This window comes from Pogona vitticeps, chromosome 1 (assembly GCF_051106095.1).
Source record: "Pogona vitticeps strain Pit_001003342236 chromosome 1, PviZW2.1, whole genome shotgun sequence".
In the NCBI taxonomy this organism is placed as follows: Eukaryota; Metazoa; Chordata; class Lepidosauria; order Squamata; family Agamidae; genus Pogona; species Pogona vitticeps.
The window spans coordinates 258,024,047-258,040,590 of record NC_135783.1 but is presented as its reverse complement, the minus strand read 5'-3'; the positions used below and the strand labels follow the sequence as shown (position 1 = coordinate 258,040,590).

The window sequence follows — 16,544 nt, the reverse complement described above, 5'->3', positions numbered from 1 at the left end:
GACACAGAACAAGAGGGCTATGACAGGTTCATGGCATTTCCAGCTATAGAATTCCTTGCTCTACTGCTGTTGTCTTAAAATTTCCAGAAAATACACACTTTGCTTTTAAAAATGTAGTAATGGCATATGGCTGTATTTTTCTTTATATAATGGGCGGTTTAACTTCAAATGGTTCGCTTTAGCTGCAGCAGTGTGATTAGTGGTCAAGCTATAGCAGCTGAAATGCCATTTTATGTCAGGAATAAGCAAAGGATTGCAATTTCCATTAGTTCCAGCCAGCACAGCCAATGCTGACCAATGATGGGAGCTGCAATCCAACAATATCCAAAGGGGCACCTTAGGCTTCCCAAGAGGGACAGAGTGATAATCCAGATCAGTTTACACAAGAAATAATAACAGTCCTTTCCTACCAACCATCATGAACACAGGTTTGTACTACAAAGTCTAGAACCACTCTTCCCAGGACACTGGAAATTCCAGGATCAAGGCCTGGAAATTGTCCTGCCTTTATTTTGTGGTCCTGGAAGAGGCAGTTAAAATAAGAGATTAATCATGTGATGTTTGATTGGAGAGCCACATCTCCTCTAATACAGGAGTGTCTTGCATGCATTCTTGGGAACTAGGGCCATCTATAAATATATGAGTCAGGAAGATTTACAAAACGCTGCTGGTTTTTAGGAGGACATGCACCTGTACTGGAAATAGGTGAAGGTATTGTATTTCTCTTTACATGTGAATATTCTGATAACATTTTTTAAGGAATGATTATTCATTCATTCATTCATTCATTCATTCATTCATTCATTCATTCATTCATTCATTCATTAGGTTTTTACCCCGCCTCCTAGACAGTGTCTAATTGGGGCAGCTTACAAATATATATATAAAATCATAAAATATATTAAAACATCATAATCATATTTTATTTACTGTTTTTAATACAATACGTTTAATTCTTTTAAAATATTTTCTTTTTGATATATTATCCAAAATAAAGCTTCAGGAAGTGATGACAACAGAAGAATGCTGAGGAAACTCAAAGGTAATCAGCACAATTATTCACAACAATCATTTTAATATGGCCTTCTAGGAATTCATTCTAGTGATGAGATATTAATATCAGTGATTAGGTCAGATACTAATGATTAATATTATGTTAAGTTACTATTGTCTTGGATATCAGTTATGTGGCCTTAGGAATAAAAAAGAAATACAAGGAATAGTCCAATACCAATTTATCTGAAAGTCAGAAAGTGCAAAAATATTATTTCTTCAGATGATTCTTAGAAGAAAACAAAAACGTAAGTTATTACATTTCTAACCCTATCAAACACTGTGACAACAGAAGAACAATATGAAAAAATAGCAACCAACCTCCAATGAGACAAGCGATGGGGGCTCACTCCGTTGCGTGGATTCGATCTTACGAGTGCAGGTCTTCTGACCTTGCAGCCCAGAGGCTTCTGTGGTTTAACCCACAGCGCCACCATGTCCCTTACTTTGCATTAATTACGCATCTTATTGTGCCATCTTACTGTGCATTAATTCAAAGCATAAATATGTAAACTGAGGCCATTTTTAGTGTGCCCAAATCTACTTCACCCTTACTTCAAAAGATGCCAAAAATGACTGTGGTCAAAATGTTTTGAATTGTTCATCTATTTGTCAAACAATGGAACAATACATCTAATTTTCCCATATGTGTCTATTCTGTGAACAATAAAATGAAAAAGGTTTTGTGTATTTCTCCCTTTGATTTTTCACTGACTTTCCCAGATCGGCAGTCACCTGTTTTCTCCATACATTTCCCCTCATCTTTATTTAAGGCATCTGTTTCTTCTGGAAGATTTTTACATATTATCACGGCAAATTAGCTGACTGTTCAGGATTAGTGCACCCATTATAACAGTTTTGGATGTTATAAAATACTGTAAAATGTGACAAGGAAGTATAAATTCACTGTGGGAGGAGATTTAGAGTTCTTCCCTTTTGCCCATTGCTTCATGGATAATGTGCTTCCTCTGTTCTTCCTTATTTGTAAAATCTAAACTTGCCCTTAAGTTGCATTTTTCCATGGTTAGGATCTCCTTATCTGTAAAAAGACCTTTGTTGTCTTCATAATTAAAACAACAACAACCCAGACATTCCATTCCTATTTTATTCTGTTTGACCAACTACATTTCCTTTGGCATCAAATCTCTCTTAAGATGTATCACTTCCCCGACAACACACATCTGTCTGCACACTTAGGTCATTTCCAAATGTCTCAGCCACTTCAATTAACTTTATCTGATCAGCCACATAAACTGATACAGCCTCTTCTTCCCTTACTATTCTGTTATGTAATGTAAAAACAACAACAACAACAATCCCACAGTTGACTTAGGTCTCTATAGTTTTGTTAAATTTCTTTACAAAGCATTGAGGGTTCTTCCTCTCCTTTTCTCTTGGGTTGTAACAGATTCATCAAGAAAATAACATGCACCCCTCTAGCAGTCAATGAGAACTTTAAACTTTGGCTGTTTCTAGACACTAATCTCATTAACTAGAAATAATGAATAATTTTCCATATGTTGTTGCCAATCCTTTGCTGAATAAATTCAACTGTTCTCTAGTCTAAAATATACAGTTACAGTGGTGTTTTTTGTTTTTGGAGGGCGGCGACTATTATAGAAAAACAGACAGACTTTAATCACTTGAGTTGTGTGCAGCCTGAATGTAACAGGCTGCTGAAATAAAATTATGGTTGAAATTGCACCCTAATTAAACTGAAATGGAAAGGTCAAAGGAGAAGCATGGCTCCACCCCATAATACCCCTAATCACCTTTAAATCCTTAATTAATCATTGTATTATCTTGAAGGATTATATCTTGCTTCTACTCAAGCTAAATGTTTCAGTAGAGGGAAAAGATTTCCAAAGTTTCTTGCTAAAACCATCCCTGCCAGATTAGTAACTAGCTCTCTTGGTCCCCCCCCCCGCCGCCAGATTTTATAGAGTTTCAATGTTTAAAAAAATTAACGGCACTGTGAAGTATAATTTTAAACAGGTTATTAATAATAATTAATAAAAATATCTGGTTTTGCAAAGGTTAGGATGGCCCTGATTTTTATACATCAAAAGCATCTCATGCTAGGTCTCATGGCAAATGCAACCCATTGCACTGTCTCAGACAACACACACTGCACACTGGATCCAAGACATTCAGAATCAGAATTAGAAGCTATGTGGCAAAATAAATAGAAAGGACGTAAGAATGAGAGCTCTGTAAGACCAGCAAACAGAATTATTTGTTAAGAAGCTGTGTGCATATTTTGAAGCAAAATCTGAAACAGGCTCCAAAAGCTTTATTTCCTGGGTCATTGTTCCTAGTGCAAGTCTGACAGACTGAACTACGTGTAGCAGGGAGACATTAAGGACAGCAGTATTAGTCTGTCTGAGCATTCAATCACACCTCAACCCAGGAGAAATTCTCAGAACTTAAGAAGTTACTTTTTAAAAAGGAAGTTGTGTGGGTAATTGGAAAGCCCCTAAAGTAACTCACTGCTACTAACAACTTGTTTAAGTAATCTATGTAACTTCCTGGGTAGAATCCTGCTGGGGTTGTGCAACACACACCAGAAATCACACAACCAGTATGTGTGATTGTGCTGTCTACTCTGTGCTCAGACATGCCTCGTTATGTGTTCAGTTGTGCATTTTGTCACATGGCCTGGGATGCAACAGATGGTGCAAAATTTGAGAAAACCACAATATTCCTTATGCACAGATACTTCACAATTGGAGTTTGGCTGTTACTTTTCAACTTTTCTGGAAACAAAATCAAGAAAAGGTGAGAAAATACCTTTAGCACTTGAAAACATCTCCAGAAAACTTCCTGTGCAACAATAAATAATGAATATATTACAGTGGTGCCTCGCTTGACGATGTTAATTCGTTCCAACGAAATCAATGTAGAGTGAAAACGTCATAAAGCGAAGTAAAAAAGCACCATTCAATGCATTCCAATGGTCTGGAAACTCACCGTCCAGTGAAGATCCTCCATAGGGGCGGCCATTTTCCATGCCTGTGCAGCGAGGAATTCATCCCTATGCCCAGCGGGGGGCCATTTTCTTCAGCCGGCAGCCATTTTTAAACCCAACGATCAGCTGTTTTTGATCATCGTAAAGCGAAAATCGGTTCCTGAAGCAGGAAACCGATCATCGCAAAAGCGATCACAACAACATTGTCGTGAAGCGGATTCGTCGTTAAATGGGGCAATCATAAAGCGAGGCATGACTGTACTTGTTACCCAAAAAAGGAGACAAATGTTACCAGTTGATACATTTTATAAATATGACTGTAGTTATGCGCTCACTACCTTGTAAAAGCATGTGTCATATTCAATGTTGTTATTTGCAACATGTTACATCCAAGCTCCGGCTGTTCCTGTCCAGTACACCTTAAACAGGCTTAGTCTCAGAGCCTGACTTTATTTTGAACATCTCTTCACTAGTATCAAGTCCCCCCAAGTGTTTGCTTGTTTTTTGTCTTGGATCTGGAGCCCTACCTAACTTGCACTTAACATTTGTCTCCAAGCCGCTTGAACTGACAGCTGAGTTTTGTGGTGCTGGAACCCCACTACCTGGAGCTTGGCCTTTACTGAGATTGGACAAGGATGGAATGTAAATTCTGAGAAGACTTATTGACTTACCTCTTTCATGGTTAAGAGTAGCACATTCTTATGTATCTGATATACTAGATAGATTCTGCAATAGCCTGGGAAACAACCTAGCAAAATGAATTTTACGGAGGTAAAAAGACCTTTGTGTAGAATATGCAACAAGCTTCATCACATCCCTATTGCCAGCTTCATATTCCCACATGATTAATGAACTGAAGCAATTCCATGCTGTCCATAGAACCTAGCTTTGATAAATAGGAGCAAGCGAGGAAGCAACGTGGATGGATACATTTAGGCATGAACTGCAGGATACAAATGTATGACACACATTTCTTTGCTTTCAAAACAACTATCTGGATATGGCCTGAGAGAAACCAATTTGCTCCAGAAAGCTTTTGATGCATACTTCAATTTCCTCTTCTCTCCCAATGCCCACTTCCTAGCAATAAAAACCTACAATGGATAGTGTCTTTGATCTGTCTTTACAATACAAAGTCAAAGTGTTCACTTGTATATAACATAGTTGTATAAACAGTGAATAAGCTGGCAGAATGGAAGAACATAAAGGATCAGATTAAATGTCCTTGATATAAAAACTGAAGTGCTGACTATGCGCCTTGTAAAATGCTTTCATAAACTCTTGCCAGGAGGAGTCATCAGCAGTCAGGCTGGATCTTAGAAACAGCTCTGTAGTAGCTGACCTGGGTGTCAATGCTGCACAATAGCCTATTGTTACTGAAAGAGGATTATATGACACCATTTGACATTGCATCATACCTTTTACCTAGCCTACACATGAGACTCTAACTTTGTTCTCTCCCTTCCACTTTTTTCCTTTACTTGAGCAAGACAAAAATAGCTTCATTTCACAGAGTTGATGTGGCACCTGCACAAAAGCATCCATCACTTATGCTGAAGGGTAACATTTCTGATATTTATGGGGCACAGAGATGTCTAGAAATGGTGAAGGAAAAGGAGCAAGAGAGAGCAAGAAAGAGATGATTTCACTCTGTCTAGGGAATACTCCATTGTAGCCTGCAGCCTCTGCTAGTTATTATGCAGAAGGAAAACTGACAGAATAGCTAGCTAGATTCAACCTGAATGGAACTCTTGTGTAGGATCACAGAATTGGAAACAGCCAAAAGTCTACCTAAAACAATTCCCTTTTGTGTAAGTCAGAACTATTCACCCACTTTTAGCTGCTACTGTTTGTACTTTTTGCATTTCATTTCTCTCTTACTCACAGCTGGCACACCCAACCATTTATCTGCAACTGCTTTCACCCATATGATGTGGCAGTAGACTTTAGTCTGTTAAAGGTGAGGCCATAATATTCATACCCATAGTCATATCCACTTTTTTTTACCTTTGAAGGTGCCTCAGGTCTCTTGGTTCTGTTTGTAAAAGCACATATTCGCTTTGCTATTCTTCTGCAAATGGTTTTTGTGGAACTTGAATCAAAGAGGCAAAAGGGGTGGGGATACATCTATTTCTTGACATGTCATCCTTTTCATACCACAGACTGGAAAGAGTAACATGGAGATGTAAACACTAGTAATTTGTCAGTTACAGCAGCTCAGTCTAGTCTCATCACATCTATGTGAATTCCAAAGGCATTTCCTACTAATTTTCACCTCACTCGTTTCCCCCCAATAGCGTCATGTTATAAAATAAAGATGAAAACCTCACACCCAGAGTCTCCTCCAATGACTCCTGTAAAAATTCTTCTTGTTCTAAATTTGGGGGTGGGGATGGGGAGCAACTAGCTTAAAAATAGGTGCCATTTTAAAACTGAAGGAAAACAAAATTGATTTTAATTGCTGAAGAAGTCCCTCACTCCATCTCACACTTTTCTAACTTCCTCCCTGTAGATTCAATGTATCAAGCCTGGTTATTTCCTGAATGAATACAGTTTGCTTTTTATATATGCAACTTAAAACTCTTTGGCATAGTTCCAGATGTTAAATAAAAATAGGGTTATAAGCTACTAGTAACTTGCTTCTTTGAATGCAGTTATAACATCTGAGTTTCTAAAGCAACTCCCCCCATCCCCCAGGCATTCTCATTCATAGACAAACATGCACGAAAGAAGTCAGATGTAGGAGGGGATGACAGTCATTTAGATATCTGTCTGTGGAGCCAGAGGCTGGAAGTTTGATTCCCCATTGGGCCTCCTTGACAGGAGCTGGACCTGATGATCCATAGAGTCACTTCCAACTCTGCAGTTCTGAGGCTAAGGTTAATATTCCAAATTGTGTTCCAAACAGAAAGACAAAATAGCAGTTGGCTGTCTTTTCAGTATTCCCAGATTTCTTTGAAGACTGTGTAAGGCCCATATGCAATGAGTACCCCGAGAACCATTTCTTCCAGTGTGACTTATGAACATCATAAATAGAATAATAAACCTTTCTCTTCTTGCCTCAGTTCAAGTTGCACTGTTGGCTTATATCCGGCATAGCAACTGAACCTGTAGATGGACTGGAATCTGTTCTTTATCTACAAAGCAGTCCACCTTCCTTCTGTACCACAAGGGCTGCCATTTCTCTTTTATACACTCTTTCCTGTGCCCTCAACACATCTGGCTGGACACATTTGGTAACATCATAAAGAGGTAACTACATCCCTGATCTGATCCATCAAGGCTCTTCTGCTTTCATACTTATCCCTGGCCTGGGTAAAAGGGGATTCTTTCTGTTTTTCCAGAGGCTTAGTCTACCATCTCCTCTTAGAAGAGTTTACTCCACAAAGTGCCAAATGTATACGATGGGAAATGACAAACATTTATCTTCTTATTTAATGCAGTTGAGAGGCGATAACTTTAATCCCCCCCTGTTGTACATGTCTTCTTAGTACCAACTTCTCTATGTGTGTCTACATAAAATGTTATATGGCACCAAAAGAAGGAAAACACTTCTACCTTCAACCCCAGTATATATGTTTCCTGTAGCAGAGGTTGAAGATATTACTTTTTTGGATTATAACTCTCAGAATCTCCCAGCTACTATGTTCTGTGGCTGGATTTTGTGAACTTTACTCCAAAAAAGTAAATACTTTAAATTTGTGTCTGGAGGTACCTGGTTGGTCCCTGCAGGAGACAGGATGCCTAGGGTGTGAGCCAGTAAGACTTCTGCTAGACAGGTTAAGGCCTGGAAAAGCAGCAATGAATACATTTGGGGGTAGGAGCACACCCATCAATTTGCGGGAGAATGGAGAGGAGAAAGTTCTTCACTGTGATTTGCCAGGCAAATCCTCTGTTTATTATATTCTTACCTAATTATTATAACAAGTTTAACCCAGCTGGATGTTATTTTATTTTACTATCATATTCAAACAGACTAGATTCCAATGTCTCATTTTAAATTTGAATTATGTCTTGCATCCGAGATTTAAAAGCCATAAAGCCATTTCTAAAACAAAAGAAACTTGATGGGCTATGATGTGCATGATCTTGCTTACAAGAAAGTTTATGTTAAAATAAACTCATTGGAATATTTCTGTACATTTACACACACACCCATACATATTCACCATTCATTTTTCACTGCCCCTCAGATACAAGCAGAGTATGTACAAGAACACTGTGTGCTTAGCTTCAAATCCTGGCTTCATCATCAGTTTATCTTTGGAACACTAGACAAAACAGGATTTGCAGGGTTTAAATGAATACTGAGTCACTTCACATTTGTAGGCCTTCTTCTCTGCTCTGTTGCTTACAGAAATAGAGACACAAACAACTAGTTCCCAGAATAGATACTTTCTTAAAAACAAAACAGTATGGTTTATTTTATTTGCCTGTCGTTTCCTAAAGTTTTTCACTTTAATTTTTTTCCCATCATTTAGAGAAACAATGCACATTCTAAATATATGTAGATTTCTTCCTACAATTTGAGTAGTCTGTTGTATTTTCAATATAGCTGAAAATGGTTGTTGTGGGTTTTCCGGGCTGTTTGGCCATGTTCTTAAGGTTTTTCTTCCTAACGTTTCGCCAGTCTCTGTGGCAGGCATCTTCAGAGGACAGGAGTCAGAACTCTGTCTGTGCTCTATTGCATGCAGTTTGTTGGACAGCTACTTCATGATACTAGACATTGACAGCAGATAGCTGAAAATATTTTTAAATGTTGATAGCTGAAAATATTTTTTCAAACTTGTTATTTAAAATTATTCAAAATCCAGCATTTCAATAATTATAAGGTGAATTACAGCTATACTGTCCCCCATTGCACTGTCTACCCAGATCTAATTATCTCTGAGTACGCTGAAACATAAGAACCCATGTGGGTATCATTAGAGTGTGCAGGCAAGTAGTAATGTCATTTGTTCCCTTCCTGTACATTGAGATGCCTATTGGGGGAACTAGATGAAAGGAATCAAAGGTGTAGATATTCAGAATGTTTGTTCAGTTCAGTGTAACACATTCAATTGGAGGACATCTTACAAAGATGGAAAATGGATACCAGTCATTACTGAGCTGCATCCCACTGTATGCTAATTTCTTTCTCTTGCAGTTCCTATCACAACTTTTCACAAACCCCTTTCATGCTAGTCTGCAGATGGGCACTTGTCCCATTGTTTGGTGCATTACAAGGGTGGATTAATTTGCTCTTGCCAACCCCACAACATAATTGCAAGAGTGGACCAATTTGCCCCCAGAGCACACATATCTGCACCTTTTTTTTGATGCTCTGGTTAAGTCTGTTCCCAGTGTGGGTTAAAATAGAGCCTTGCAGCTGTCAAAGCTGCCAAGACCCTGTCTGCTGTCAATGTCTGGTATCATGAAGAAGCTTAATAAGTGATTCCTTTCAGGATATTGGCAAAATGAACACTTCCCTATTTCCTAATTTCTCTGCAGGAGAAATGAAATCATTATTTTAAAAAAAATCTGCTAGGCTATCACTGTTGTGCTGAATTACTTAAAGTTAAAAAACTTTTTTTGCCTTTGTGTGACATGCTGATTGAAACCATGGCTGCAGGTAGTTTCTCAATTGACGCTATATGCAAGGTAATGATTTTTTAAAAAATAATCCAAGTGATTCAGTGCATCAGTGATAGTCCAGCATAGGCAAAAATAATAATTTCACTTCTGATTGGAAGGTTTATAGTGAGGTCTCAAGCAATAAGATGCTTCTCATCTTTCTTCCTCTGACAACTGTAGGAGCCATTCATGCTCTTCCCACTTTGTGCATCACCTCTCTTGGCACACACATACGCGCATGCACACACACACGCACACACACACACATGACCAGTAGCTAGGAGGGGAAAAATCCACCTGACTTGTTTCAATTGGGTGTTTTCCCCCTCTTGTCTCCCTCCCTCTTTCTTCCTCTCTCTTCCTTTCCAAGCACAGGACAGAGGAGATGCCTTTGCTCATTGCCTCCCTCTCACCATTTTCTTTTGGCTTTCTTGTACAGTGGAGGAGGAGCTCTTTCACAGCTTTGTAATGCTGATCCCCCTTTTTTTGTTAAATGTCTCCTCCCCTTCAATTAAAATGTTCAACTGAAAGGGAATGTGTTCAACTGACATTTGACAGCAGAAGGACCTGGATGGTCGCTTGAGGCCAATATGCCATTTGGATGCAAGGATCATGCCAAATGGCATATCATTCCTGCACTCAACCTCAAGTGGCCCTATTTGGATCACACCAGCCCACACCAAAAGGACCAATGTAGTCACACCCATAGTCCCCCCTGCCTTTTTTGGTCATATGACTTGCTACAGGTTGTGTAAATATCTGATGTTCCCATATGGGCACATTAACAAGCTCAGCAGATGAAGCCACATCCATGATCACCAAAGCCTCTTTGCCCATGTCTGCCATGTGGCATGCAACACACTCACTCATTTTATCTCAACACTTACTAAGAGGAAATGAGGAGATTTGTGATAATTCATGATAATACAATACCCCTTTGACATCAGCTCTTAATCTCATCATAGCGTGAGGGAAGGAACAGAGTCAGTCAAACGTATTATGAGGTCAGATCCTGGCAGTGGAGTCTCAAGCCACATCCCCAAGAATGGTCATAGTTTTCATGCTGCTTTATTTTATTTATTTATTTATTTATTTATTCAATTTTACCCCGCCCCTCTAGACAACGTATTTATCAATATATCATCGTGACAGCTTATACAAAGTCAAAGAGAGACAATAAGACCAGACACATAGTTGGGACATAGAAGATATATGGATGAGAACGTACTCACAAGAGTGTATGCTGTCACACAGATAGCAACTCTACTACGGACACGCATGAAGGTTGTCACTGCAGCCCAAACAGAACATACCCACCAGAATACTAAGACAGAGTATGACAAGAAATGAAATATTCCAAAATACACCAAAGTATTCATCATGTTTAGAGATGGGGATGAAGCACCAAAATGGCACTTCATCTTGGTTCATGGTATAGCAAGAGGAGGGAAGGCATGGATCAACACGATCACACAGCCGCAGCAGTTGGGGGATCCCTTTGATCCCTCTTTAATACCTTCCTCCTCTTATGCCTTGCGGGCATAGGAAGAGAAGGAAAGGGGAATCAAGCCATCTCCCAGCCCCAGGGGGGTTGGGATTCACTTCAGGCAGGCTTTAGCAAGCTGCCCAAAAGGAAAACCCCTCTCTGCTTATGCCCCCAAGGAACAGCTGATCCGAAAGGGCATAATCAGATAGGGAATGAAGGGATGAATATAAAAGGGTCATATTCATTGCTTCATATTCATTGGAGTTTCTGGGCCTCAAGAATACAAAGCAATGAATATCTGACGAATCAGGGATATTTAATGAGTATCCTGATTCATTTTTATATTTGTCCCCATGGTACTTTTAGTTGGTTAAAAATAGGGTGAAAAAGTTGCTATGTCACAGCATAGAGAAAGATAGTTCTTTCTCAATGAACTTGTTAATGTGCCCATATGGGAGCATCTCTCTAATAGAGTTGCACATCATGTGTATTCCACCCCCTGCAAAACACATCACAAAGCTAGGCATAACAACCCCATCTGCTTTCCCTCAAAGACTCCGTTTCAGCCATTTTCTCCCCTCATCCCAACTATTAAATAGGCAAACACAAAAGGAACACTGGAATAAGTCCTTATAGCTAAGATTTTGAATTTTACTCTTCTCCTGCTGCATCATTATTTCTTATAGAGGAACAGTAAAATACCAGCATTGCTGTCTGAAATGTAATTTCTTACACCTCAGTGCAGTTATGTCGCAGGCTCAACATTTACAGCATAACAGTGTGCCCTCCTATGTTAGCACAATCACTAACATCACACAGATGACAAATCAGAGGACAACTTCTCTTGTTGTGGTCGTTACACCTGGGCACTTCATATTGTCTTCCTACTGAATATTTATAACTTATTTTCTCTAATCTTGCATCACAAGAATCTCAGAGAATGAATCACAGCCAAACTGGAAGCTATAGGAACTGGTTCCTAATGTTATTGCTTTTCTCTTTAAAGTGGTAGCCAGACTATTAGAACTACACAAACAGAAACAGTAGTTACTCCTGGAGTAAAGAGAAGGAGAGAAGACTCTCATAGGTTGACGCTGCTAATGGCAAAGAAAAACTTCACAATTTAAAAGGAATTTTTAAAAACGACTTCAGATGTTCTCAAAACACTACCTCTGACCAACAAATGTTTTCAAACAGCAAAACAGAATCATTATTGATATTTTTATTACAGCTGAGCAGACATGTAGGAATAATTGAATCCTGAAACACATTCATTACTAATTACACTGCTAGGAGATTTTTACTTTTTAGTGAGACCTGCAATTAGCAGCTCATTAGAACATAGAGGAGGAGAGAAGCAGGAATTTTCAAGACATAAAAGGACCTGGATTGTTCACTGGAACTCAGTAAGAGCATTCTACTGTTACTTCTTTGTTTCACTAGACTTGTTCCTTCCGCACCCTCCATCTTGCACTCCAGTCCCTGGCTGTCTCTTGCCTGCCTGTGCTTTGTCTTGGATCTTTTCATTCTTTATTGCTGACAGAATGGATAAAAATTGGTTTAAATCATGATTGAATTTTTTTTAAATTTTTTTTTCCGGTTTAAATCATCAGTTTGATTTTTAGAAATCATTGATTTTTATACACCCTATCAGCAGTTAATTTGATTTAAATCAAATCCACCCTGATTGCTGACTTGACATTATTATGCATGTGGTGGGTCCCCTTTTGGGGGGATTTTTAAGCTCTCTTTCTTTACTTTCTTGGAATCTCTTTTTGTTTTCTTGCCTGGTTGACCCTGCACTGGACTCAAAGAAGAGAAGGCAAATAATATACTGTAATTCATCTGTAAAAAGTGCATGCATTTTGGTGGGTTTTTAATGACTGTTTTGTTTATTGTTTGATTGTACTGTTGCTGCCTGGAGAAAACAGGAACCCAAAAGAGCTGGTCCCTTTTGTATATCACAAAAGAACTAGTACACAAAAGACATACACAAAAAAGAAGCACTTCCTGAAATAACTCAGAATGAAGCAAAAATGAAAGTTTTTGTCATGTACATTCCTAGTTCTCAGTACTTCATTAAAGAATGCATTACCAATTGTCACAAAGTCAACTACATTTCACTAAAGGCCTTCCTCTTTCAGTTCAACTGAAGAAGGAGCTTCTCATTACTGTATCTCAAAGCATGGAAGTACAGAATTTCTCCTCCAAAACTGCAGTAGTGAATCTTTACACCCATAGTCTTCAAGGTCACCTGACCTCCCCCTCCCCCAGAGAACCAAGCTACAGTTCTTGCAAGATCAGATGGTCCTAGAACGACATCCTGCTTCAGTTATATGGGATAAGTACTACTGATCTTTGCAGGACTGAATCTAATAATTGTAGCCACATATTGCACTACGTTGGCGCAACAGAACTCCATATTTGGCTGATGGACATCAAAGAAACTTGGAGATTAAGTTTAGCAAATTGTTCATGAGGCTATGTTATTTTCTCCCATTGAAATCTACTTGCTCACTTGTAAAACAAATTATAACAGCCACCATACTGAAATTTCAGATACACATATTATTATTTAATTGATGTTATAATTACATAATTTATTTATGGTGAACTGACCCCAAGGCAGAACTTTAGCTGCAACCAGGAAAAATCAATCTTTATGGAGCAATCAGATCATTTTATATATAAAGATCAGTAGAAAACAAGAGAGAAAACTGGCATGAATCTAACTAAACCCTTTAAAGTTTATGCTAAATATGCTGGAAGGAGGGATTCAAATTGGGAGAAAGCATACTGAATGATTAAAAAGTCCCATCACAGCACTCTTCATGGGTGTTTTAGCAGGAAGGAAATGAATCCCACCTCCCCCGCCCCCACAACTACATGCTTCACTCTATATAGAGATGTCCTCATTTTAATATATAGCAGTAAAGGACTCTGTTTTAGAACTGAGTTCAGCAATGCTAAAGACAGCCCAGCAGAAAAACACCTTAATAAGGTGAGCAAGAAAAGAGGTGTCCTTCCCCAGTTCTCTCTCTCAGAATTCCCCCATAAGAATCCTGAAATGCACCACAAAGCTCCTCTCCCAGGCTAGCTAGAGACCCTCAAAAGAAACGTTCCTCTTAAGTAATGGGGATACATAGCAACCTTTTGGAGCAGGTTCCATTTGTTTCATAATGGAGTTCACACTCAACTTTGCAGGACAATAGTTATGTCAGGAAATCAACTTAGTGAGGAAGATAAATTGAGAACCAAGGTGGGATGGATTTTACTGTGCCCTCTGTGGTTAGTACATTTTGGACTTTTATTGTCACCAAGAAACATTTTGTGTATTCCAGGAACACGGTGTATCAGGGTATCCAGTCAGCCATCTGGCTTGCTCTGGTCCACTTGTCATAACTCCTGTTGGACCTACTGCATTTTGAGCTATGCAAAATACAAGTCCCATATGTGGCAACCTCAGCAAAAAAGAGAAAGAAAGGGACAGGAACAGAATGCAGCCAAACGTAGGTATACTTCTTTCAAGCTTCTTTCATCCTTGGAGTACAGGCACAGTTGAGCCTCACAAGAACTGATCATCTCTCCCAGATATATAATATCAATTTCTGGGGAAAAAAATCTGCACCATCCAGGAAGGAGGCATGCTTAAGGCCTGAGAAAGTGAATTTCATCCATGAGAGCTTGCTATCTGTTTAAATTTTTAGTGGTCCAATAAAAGGTATCACGAACTTTTGCATTTTTCCAGCTGCTTCAGTTAAATTTGTTTAACCCTGTTTCTTTGACTTGTTTTTATTTGATTTCAGGTCTACTGGCAAGGGCTGTCTTAACTATTTGGCAGTAATCAGGTTATATCAACAGATGCCAGTAGTTCTCTCCCCCACCCCATGCCCCACCAATAGCAATCTAGCATTATCATTGAGTCATGCTTTTACAGTGAAATTGCTATAGAAAAAGATTAACATATGAGAAAATCGCAGTAATTCCAAACACACCCAGTACTAATTCTTAACTGCATGTGTAGGTTCATGGAAACCCTACATATTATGTCCACTGCTTCCCTCTTTTGAAACTTATGCTGGTTTTGTGCAAGGTTTATTATCCTTTCACATAAAATATCTCTGATTTCGTATTGTAACATCTTATCTGAGATTACACTGAAAATTGTATTATTTTAAAATATAATCAATATATAAGTTTTCATCTGTGACTTAAGTTTGCATCATGTATAAAGGCATAATCTTTATTAATTGACAGTCTAATTTAGGCCTACCTTGTCTTCAACTCTGTTCAGACGGGCACCAATTGTATTAGTTCCTCGGTCTTTGTTTTTTTCTAACAGAAAGAACATTTTTAGATGAATATCAAGTGTTACAATCATATAGAATGGAGTCATGTGACTGCATTTAACTAGCCTACTAGAGTGAATTTATTGAATACTGCTGACAGATGGGTAATTTTACTACATTAAGAGCAGCTTTTTAATTACTTTAATAGTATCAAGACATGCTGTTTAATGGCATCAAGAACAGAGTGGCCTCTGACTTCATACTATGCTTTAAATCAGAAGACTATTCCATTTCAGTTTAGCAAATGTCAATTTCCTTACAGAATAACTTTGCTTTCAAATATACTGTAGTCTGAGCTGTACCTCAGTGGGCATATTATGTGACTGCAGGTTATCAGAATGTATGAATTGATGATATGTATTTCTGGCCAATAAAATTTGGGAATACTGACAATGGTGAATATTATGTCCCTGTGATTAAGCAAGAAGAGATGCTTTTTGTTGTTGTTGTTTAGTTGTTAGGTCGTGCCTGACTCTTCGTGACCCCATGGACCAGAGCACGCCAGACCCTCCTGTCTTCCACTGCCTCCCGTAGTTGGGTCAAATTCATGTTGGTAGCTTCGATGACACTGTCCAACCATCTCATCCTCGGTCGTCCCCTTCTCCTCCTGCATTCACACTTTCCTAACATCAGTGTCTTTTCCAGGGAGTCTTCTCTTCTCATAAGATGGCCAAAGTATTGGAGCCTCAGCTTCAGGATCTGCCCTTCCAGTGAGCACTCAGGGTTGATTTCCTTTAGAATGGATAGGTTTGTTCTCCTTGCAGTCCAGGGGACTCTCAAGAGTCTCCTCCAGCACCACAATTCAAAAGTTTTAATTCTTCGGCGGTCAGCCTTCTTCATGGTCCAGCTCTCACTTCCATACATCGCTAATAGAAAAACCATAGCTTTGACTATGTGGACTGTGACGATTGCCCCACGTCACTCCTGTCACTCATAGTCAGGATCTCATTTGCATGAGCCGATGAGAGGATTGGAGGGGGGGAGTCAGTGGATATATAAGAGATAGGAGAAGAGAAAGAGAGAGATAGAATTAACATCATCAGGTTCTTTCATGAGGAAATGAAGGGCACTGTAG

General features: G+C 38.9%; 1 protein-coding gene across 2 annotated transcripts in view; it reads right to left on the bottom strand.

Moving 5' to 3' along the window:
• The window catches only part of KCNQ1 (potassium voltage-gated channel subfamily Q member 1), a 417,925-nt gene that overhangs the window by 103,260 nt on the left and 298,121 nt on the right, over window positions 1–16,544 (bottom strand). For both annotated transcript variants that reach the window (XM_020788821.3, XM_078383845.1), the window contains one exon: window positions 15,394–15,455. In XM_020788821.3, coding sequence (XP_020644480.3) covers window positions 15,394–15,455 — 62 coding nt within the window. The remainder of the gene's footprint in view (window positions 1–15,393; window positions 15,456–16,544) is intronic.